Source organism: Mustela putorius, unplaced genomic scaffold (assembly GCF_011764305.1).
Source record: "Mustela putorius furo isolate JIRA1106 unplaced genomic scaffold, ASM1176430v1.1 tig00003869_pilon_pilon_pilon, whole genome shotgun sequence".
NCBI classification, from domain to species: Eukaryota; Metazoa; Chordata; class Mammalia; order Carnivora; family Mustelidae; genus Mustela; species Mustela putorius.
In genome coordinates, this window is record NW_025422021.1 from 16,438,725 (window position 1) to 16,448,065 (window position 9,341).

Here is a 9,341-nt window from a genome sequence, read left to right on the forward strand (position 1 = left end):
TTTTAGTTCATGGGAAAAATAAAACATGGTTATCATTTAGCCCCTGTGACTTCCAGAAACACAAAATAAGCTATTACATGTAGCACAGTCATTAATATTCTTTTATTATAAGGTATGTTAGATTCAGCCAATATAAAATTGTCAATTTGTCCATTTTGTTCTGTTAAAAGTGATAATTTCACAACGTACTATGTTGTAACTATAAAAGTGTGGTTTTTTTTTTTAGTCTGTGAGATTTTTATTATTATTTATTTAGCTCTTCTAGCCAATTCTCACTGGCAAAATCAGCATCATTTGACTTAAGGATAGTAAAATTACCAATGTATTCTTATAGCAAAGAGATGTACCACTTTTCTTCCTTAGCCTCATGAGTTCAAGACAAGAGAAAGTAATACCCTCATCTTCTAGCTGAGCTCTGGCAGCAGAGATAATTCAGTGGGCAAGGAAACTAAGCTATGTCTGAAACACCAGTGTGGCAAATAGTGATTCTTAAAGAATATTGATGATGACATTTTTTTAAAAAAATGACTCATTCTTCACTTGGTATTCATATAAATATTTTGCATTTACTTTTATAGGGAAATAAGTCTGCACATAATGAACAGAAATCCCAAATACCATCTCCACCTGACTGCCCATCATTCATTCTTAAGAGACAAAGTTCTTTAACATTCCAAAGCTCTGACCCAGAACAGATCCGACAGAGTTTGCTGACTGCAATCCGTTCCGGAGAGGCTGCTGCCAAACTGAAAAGGGTAAGTTTTCTTTATCAAATGAGTGACAGTGGGTATATTTTCAACATTGTCAAACTAATACTTAGGGTAAGTTGTTTTCTGGCTTTTGAATCTGAATAGGGAGGGTGCCAGAAGTTACTCTTTGATGGCAAGGGTCATTTTTGAAGTATAAGCTGAAAGAATCCAGAGTCTTACACATACTTAAAAATATGTCCGGTCTGTTTTCCACACCATGGGCCAGGTGCAGAACGTGGGTTTTACTCTTTATTATATGACTCTACATAGAAAGTACCCTGGACTCTTATTTTATAAATTATATCAGCACAGTAAGAAAAAATTCTTTCAGAAAAGAAAATCCCTCCTTAATCTAGAAAAACTGCACCAGCAATATAAGAGCCTGTAAGGTTTTAGTCCTAGCTCCCACAGTGGTCAAAGTTCACTGCCCTATGCAGGAGATTGGGTGGGGGTGGGTGTTGTTTTGTAGATTAGAAAAAAGTATAGGGAAAACCTAAGGAATTTAGATGACATCGAATATAGAAACTCTGGTCTAATAGTGGCCTGCCTGAGTGGCTCGCTCCTCTTTACTGAGGTGCAGGAGAACTTCAGGTCTCTTGATTTAACTCTCTTTGGAGCAAATGCCAAAAAAACGTTACAGTGAATTATTTGTAGGTGAGTTTCCTCCCTCTGTCACTTTCATCCACTCAGAGAGGACGCACGTGGTGAAGCTTGGAGCCTGGCATCATAACAGACTTCCCAGAGACTGTTGTCTCCCTAAATGTCTTTCTTGTTCTCCCCTTAGTTGTCTTGGTTGCAAGTTCCTCAACACCCAAGACAAGAAAAGTACTCATTATTCCCCTGACTCCCTAGGCATTTCGTTTTGTGAATTCCTTCTCTAATCATTTTAGAAGCTATTTAGAGAAGAGTAAGAGATTTGTTGAGCAAAACACTGAGCTCAACAGAAATGAAATCTGCGAAGGGACAGGGATGCTGCAGAGAGAGAAAGAAACGGGAGGGCATCTCGGGCACATCTCCACGGCTGGCCCTGCTTGCGCTAGCCACTTTTCTCCCTGTGTTTCAGCGGAGCCATGAGTGACCGCTGTTTTCACGTAGAGCTCGGCACTCCCAATTGGGCAAACAGGAAGATAGGGCAAAATACTGCCTGCTGTCAGGAGTGGAGGAAAACGTGAAGGGGTAATTCAGGGGACTAGGTTTGAATTTTGTCAGGTATTTGTAGAGTCTGAATTTAGATGCCAGGTGGCAAAAAAGCAAAAAATGAAAAGTGGTTTTGAATACTAAAACTGGTATTTCACAGGTCATAACAGTTATATTTTTATGGGGAAATAGGCCCATGCAAATAAATTGTACATTCTCACTTAGGGAAATATTTCTTTCTAATCTTTTAAATTAAGGTTGAGTTTCAAATCCATCACTTCTGATTTAAAGCTTTCTCAGTTCAGTACACTTGATAAGCATTTTTTTCGTAAAGATTTTATTTATTTATCTGACAGAGAGATCACAAGCAGGCAGAGAGGCAGGCGGGGGTGCGGCCGGGACACAGGCTCCCTGCCGAGTAGAGAGCCCAATGTTGGGCTTGATCCCAGGACCCTGAGATCATGACCCGAGCTAAAGGCAGAGGCTTAACCCACTGAGCCACCCAGGCATCCCTTGATAAGCATTTTTAAACACAAAAGTACTAAACAGTGAATTTTGGAACACTGAAAAAAAAATTTAAAAAAAATTACCCAAACTAAAACAAAACAAAACAAAAAAAACCCCACTGTACTAGATACTGGGGAGAGGAAGATGAATAAAATGAAGCCTCTGCCTTCTGGGTGTTGACAGCCTGAGACTGAATAGCAGTGGTGTATCAGGTCCAGGGGAGAACCAAGGAACTACACAGAAAATCGTTGCAGTACCTTTGTACTAAAGTCACTGGATACAGTAACCCATTTCAATGGCTACGTCGCAGAAAACAGTGCATGAAGCTGGGAATGTCTTTTCGGCCAACAGAACTGTACAGGCAAGCAGCTGTGTGCTTGGTGTTCTGGGCTCTGAATTGGCAGTCTCTTCACTTATAAAACTCTCATTGCTTCCAGAATGAGCTGGATGTGAATCAGCATAGAAAGCAGGCCCTAAATGATGATCCTATAATTGTACCCTGTTTCTAACTCACTACTTTAGGTTCTATCGAGGCTAAATTTTATCTCTTTCAGTAGGATATTATCGATAGCTCGGAGTCTTAGAGTGCCAGTTCCTAAATTTTGTTTAATGAAAATTCTTTACATAATCCATTTTATCCCAGTGAAAATGGACACAGGGTCAAGTAAAGTGAATAATATCCACACTCCATGATCAGTATTTCCGCTTCTAATTATATACCCTAACAAGGTGTGTGTTGTGTGCCGGGACTCATATAAGAATATTCATGAAATGTTGTTTGTAACAGCTCCAAATAAATATAACCTTAATATCCAAAAAGAGGATAAATAGTATATTCAAAGAATGGATTATCAAACAGCAATTAATTGGGCAAAATGCAGCTAAACACAACAGTATAAAGACCTATAAAAATATATATGTGTAAATTTCAACAGCATGCATAGGTGGCAATTATTTTTAAAAGTGAGGAAGTAATTATAGAAATCATGATAGGGTTACTTCCACATGGAAAGAAAAGGGGTTGCTGGAGGCTCGTGGGAGCAAGACAGGCACACAATTTAGAGGGAACCAAAAATATAAGTAATCAAGATAAATATTAATGCAGTATTTTTTAAATGTCTACATGATAGACATTTAGTGATAGAGAAAATGTCAACATTTTAAAGACAAGCTCAGTAGGGAGCTGGAGCTATTCTTTTCTTGGCCTAGGTGCTGGATTATATATATGTTTGTGTTTGTTTTCATTGGGTTGTTTGTTTACATTCAGGGCACTTTTCTGTACGTGTATTATATTTCAAAAAACATTATACTGCAAAAGGAAATAGAAATGGGCACAGGAAGGCTCTGATTCCTTGTGATCTTTGCTTAAGTCCCTTATTTCTGTCCTGTACTGAACATTTCTCCTGGTTTGTTTTAAATTCTAACATTTCTTTTATAGAACAACAGTGAGAGTGCCAAAAAAAATCTTCAGTGATTTTGACAGGAGGTTTACATTGTTCATCAGAAAGTTGGCTCCAGGTTTGCCTATATTTTGGCTCCCAAATGTTCAGTTTAACTCCAGGTACCAACCTGCCTTATGGCTCTGGTTCATACCCGAGTAATTAACCTTCATTTTAATAATTGATTCATATTAGAACAATTATCTAGTTGACTGCTTTAGTATAAATGTAGTCATGAACATGCCACGTTTTTTCATATTTCTTCAGATTTTCTCCACACCTTACCCCTATTTGACCCTAGTGTAGTCACAGAGATCTGTCTCGTCTTCTTACAAAGTTTCGGTAAATCCGGTTCAGTATTTGACAATATGTGTTTGGTGTTAAGATTTATATGTGAATCAGCAAATTGTTTTCAGAGCATAAGAGATTAAGGAACCTATTATTGTTGACTTGTGTTGATAAAGGAGCTTCTCTGGCTGCTCTCGGTTCTTGATGATGCTTCAGTTAATAAAGCTCATTACAAGTAGAATATAGGTTTGTAAAAATAAAATCTTAAAATACACTGACAAATGGTATTTAGTGCTTGATATTAACCATTCCTTCAGGATACAAAATTTATCTTTGGCTACATGGAAATCTGGAAGGAAGAAAAAAACTGGATAAGACACTCAGAATCTTGCTGGCTTATTTTATTTGTTTAATTAGTCTGCTTTTTATTCTTATTTCCTTGATTGGAATTTGAACAATCTAAAGCTTCAGGTTGGCACTTCTTTCTCTATATTTTTAAATTAAAAATAAATGATAGTTTCATAGTTAATGCTTCTCACAAGAATAAGAAAGCTAGGTGAATATTCCTGAAAAGTCTTTAAAGGGTAGACAGGCAACTAGCAGATGCTCTTATCAGTAAATTTGTTAATGTTACTTTTAAAAATATCTTTATTGTATTATGTTCATTATTCAAAAAGCTCAAGCAGTACCTTTTTACTTTATAATGTTTATAAAAAGTTACCGTATTCCATTCAAGAAATATCCATTGATCCTACACTGTGCTAGGCACTAAAATAAACACACGTATAATGGGGCATTAAAATAGACAAGGTTTCTGAACTCACAAAACTTATGAACTAGTCTATAATGTCTTCTCATGCTTGAAAGTTTAGTATACAAAATTTTAAATATCAAACAAAATACCATCCCCCCAAAGTAACTGCTCATGATAGATTACTGTGAAACCTTCCAGAGCACTTTTGTAGTATGTAAATGCATTTACATACCTACAAAAATAGAATCCTGTAAAACATTCCTGAATACCTCTTTGAAGTTTTCCATCTTATTATACACACACACACACACACACACACACAATTCTTTTAAGACTACATAGTATTTGACTCTATGAATGAACCATGGTTTAGTTGTTCCTTACATTTAACCAGATTCTGGTTTTTCCAGTCTATAAATGGTGATACAAAAACATCTCTTAACTTGTATTAGAGTCATCAGTGTGTTTTTTAAATGTTTAAAACAAAATTTCTTTTACTTTACAAAGAGTTATGAGAACTACAATTTTGGCAGTTATTACAAAAATAATTCCTACACACTGAAACTTTTCAGACCAAAGTTACATAATGAAAAGTCATTACCTGTTTGCTGTTCATTGAAAGGAATCCCACAGGATTACTACACAAAATGCAGATGAGCTTTCCTTCTTCTGGTGGCAACTTTTCCTTTGTGTGTGGTTTTTTTTGTTGTTTTGTTTTGTTTTTTTCCCAGGTGGATAGTGTCAACATTCTTCTACATTCTGGATTCATAGACAGTCAAGAAAGCTGATTAGTTTAGATGTCAATTTTTGTTTAATAAAAGGCAAAAATGAAGCACAAGGAAATCAAATCCAAACTAAATTTGCCCATTTTATTTTCCTTTTCACTAACATACTCTGTTGCTAAGCAGAATCTATGGCTTCTTGTACTTCAGTTTTCTTCTTGGGAGAAGATGATAATGTTCGTTTAAGAATCTAAACTAGCCAAATTGTAATATAGAGATTAACAATTTTTCTTAAAATATTGTCTTATTTTATGTATAATATTTCAAGATATTATACTTATTTACTGTCCAGAATGCATATGTCTTTTTAAAAATATTCTAAATAATTCGGAATTTCAAGCTACTTAGGAGTTTATTGGGAGAAAAAAACTACTTTTCATTCATTCTGCAATTGTTTTGGCATAACAGTCCTAGATTTGACTCTTTTAGCCCTTTATATGAAAGCATTTTTTTCATTTTTATTTTATTTCTTTTCAAGTGTTCCAAAATTCATTGTTTATGCACCACACCCAGTGCTCCACGCAGTAGTGCCCTCCATAATACCCACCACCAGGCTCACCTGACCTCCCTGCGAAAACCTTTTGTTTTTCAGAGTCCACAGTCTCTCATGGTTTGTCTCCCCCTCCGATTTTTTGAGAGTGAGAGAACACAAACAGAGGGAGGTAGAGGGAGAAGTGCAGAGCTCCGTCATCACAGGACCCTGGGATCATGACCTGAGCTGCAGGCAAACACTTACCCGACTTAGCCACCCAGGCATCCCTATATGAAAACATATTAAAAACAAAAGCTGCATTTTGTTATAAATAAGGGGTACCTGGGAGGGAAACTTCATGTTAATATAGATCACCAATACAATTTTAGAATTTGTAAAATTCTTTGCTTTGTGGAATTCACTTTATTTTTCTACATTCTCCAAAGCACTTTTGGGGAGCCAGAACTGATTTAGCAAAAAATGCTTTTCAACAGCTTGGCCTGCAGTCTGTTTGTGCTCTTGTCCTTTGAGTTGATTTGGTAATTTTGTAAAGACTAAGATGTGTTAATGGATTATTTAACTTGTTTGTTGTGGAAATAACAACTCTCTCATTTTTAATTTTATGGTAGAGTGAACATTTCTTCTTGATTATTTGTGATTTATTGAATACTAAATGCTAAATATTCTCATTTACAATTAAGCAGAAGTTAAAGTGTGGTAATTACTGAATATTAGATAGCTTTTCCATTTTAAATTGATGGGTGCAAAATGTGTTTCTTTCTCTTAGGTCACTGTTCCATCAAATACAATATCTGTGAATGGAAGGTCAAGACTCAGCCATTCCATGTCCCCTGATGCCCAGGATGGCCATTAAATGTTGCCTGTGATAATGCACTTCATCACCTCTATTTCAAGAACACCTTTATCCTAATGGAGAATGTTGGCAAATGTATATTCAGATGTACACTAATATATTGTCTATTAAAGTGTAAGAATTTGTGCTGTGGCTTTTAATGCCACAAGAAGAATTACAGAATTTATAAGTTATGATATTTTTGGCCCTTTTTTTTTAATGGCCTTAAAAGTTGAATATGCTGCTTTAGAACTTTAAGACAAGGTGTTAATGACTTTCATTTTCTTTCAAATGAGAAATGGTCACCTTTTGTTGATTTCACTTACACATTCTCTACTGTGGTGACTTAGACAAAAGGATAAATTGAGATTCATAGACTTATATTTGTGTGACACATAAAGAGGTAAGGCAAATGTAGATATGACCTTTGCTGCCTCAGTGTTACAGTTTAATTGGAAATGTTTATAAGTTATATTAAAGTCTGTTTTGGCTGAAAGTATACTATAGAGAACTAATACCAAATAAGTATATTCGGTTCAACAGTTAATTAAAATGATGAGTCATTTAGTGAGCAAGTCTTATGTGTGCTTCCTGTAATTACGAAATCAATGTCAAATTTATGGGACGCCCATAGTATTTTGATATTAATATGGACAGTTTGCTTTTTTAATCTTTAGGACTTAAGTTGCACAAGGAATATTTTAAATATTTTTTATATAATCATGACATTGTTGTCACACAGATATTATACATTTATGTGCCAGAAGCCTTAGAAATCACCTCATGACAATGTTGATCTATTGTGACAATTATTTCACTTTTGATATGCAGCAAAGAATAGGTGGGGGTTAGTCCATGTCCATATTGGAAAACTTCCAAGGCTACTTGGTGGTTCCATAAATCCTGGTTTTAATTAAAGTAAAATGATAAAGTCTTTATGTAGTTCAGATGCTAATATTCTAAATAATAATATATATTTACATTAAAGCTAAAACTGTTAAGCAAAACAATGCCTAACTTGTTGGCTTATAACTGTACTGGGATCTAGGGCTTATTCATGTTCTAGTCCTACTTTAAGAATCTAATCACTCTTTTATTCTAAAAGCTTGGTCATACAAGTTGATATTACGTTGGTTTTCACTGAAGCTCTTGGGATATCTGCCTTTTCAGAAAATGTGTTGATTTCTACCCCCCTTTCCCCCCCGTTTAATAAAAGCAAGTTATATATTTGGTTTGTGTGTGTCCACAGCATCTTTAGGAATTTCACCTGACGACCTATCTCTATCAGCCAGTAAACAAAAAAGTCACAGTAAGGTCTACCATCCATCAAGGCTCTCTAGGGTACATGTAGGCCCATTCAGACTCCAGAGTGCATGATATAATCATTTAAAATTCTTAGTATAGTTCCTGATACATGGCAGGGGCATATTAAATGTTAAATGTTATTTCTTTAAGTCAGACGTGAAGAGACCCTTATATATGGAAACTTAAGTTCTATTATTGTAAACTGTAGCAAAAAGAGTGACTTTTTGTAGAATTATGATTGATTATCCACTTGGTAAAAAAATAAATCTGGATCTCTACTTCAAACCATAAACAAATATATTTGAGTTGGATTAAAAGCATTTATCATTTTTTTGGAAAGATTTATTTATTTGAGTGAGAGAGTAAGGGGGCGCGGGGTGCAGTCAAGCAGACTCTGTACTGAGAGCCTAACGTAGGGCTCAGTCTGATCACCCTGAGATCATGACTTGAGCTGAAACCAAGAGTTGGACACTTAACCAGCTATGCCACCCAAATGCCCCTAACAATGATTTTTTAAAAGTAACTTAGATGAGTATATTCAAATATATTCAACATTTTTCAGACCTCAACATGGAAAAAAAAATAGGACACAAAGGGACATTCATAAAAGTATACATTTATATTAAAATTTGAGACTTATATGTATATTAAGTACTATATAAGTGAGAAAAGCCATAAGAATGTTTTTAATATAATCTATAAAAAAATAAAAATTCCTGGAAGTCATGAAAGACTACCCAAAAGAAATATGCACACTGAAAAAACAAAAAAGATTTCTTACAAGAATAAATCTGAAAGGCCAATAAATAATGAAAGAATACTGTTCACTAATCAAGGAAATACTGGTTAGGACACAAGGAAGTACTACATCACACCCATCAAATTAGCAACAATTTAAGTTTCAAAATAGCAAGTGTTGTCAAGGACAACAAAGCAGTGGAACTCTTTCACTGTTGATGGGAAAACATACTGGCACAACGATCAAATTTTCAATATCTAATAAAGATGTATTACCATGTTTCCTTAAACAAGTACTTCTGCAGGTGCATAAGGAG

At 35.2% G+C, this 9,341-nt stretch overlaps 1 protein-coding gene across 8 annotated transcripts in view; it reads left to right on the plus strand.

The window, feature by feature from the left end:
• COBLL1 (cordon-bleu WH2 repeat protein like 1) overlaps positions 1 to 8,213 on the plus strand; it is a 169,539-nt gene extending 161,326 nt beyond the window's left edge. For all 8 annotated transcript variants that reach the window (XM_013052006.2, XM_013052010.2, XM_045066834.1 and 5 more), the window contains 2 exons: positions 579 to 755; positions 6,916 to 8,213. In XM_013052006.2, coding sequence (XP_012907460.2) covers positions 579 to 755; positions 6,916 to 7,002 — 264 coding nt within the window. In that variant the 3' untranslated portion in view covers positions 7,003 to 8,213. The remainder of the gene's footprint in view (positions 1 to 578; positions 756 to 6,915) is intronic.
• The last annotated feature ends 1,128 nt before the right edge of the window (positions 8,214 to 9,341 follow it).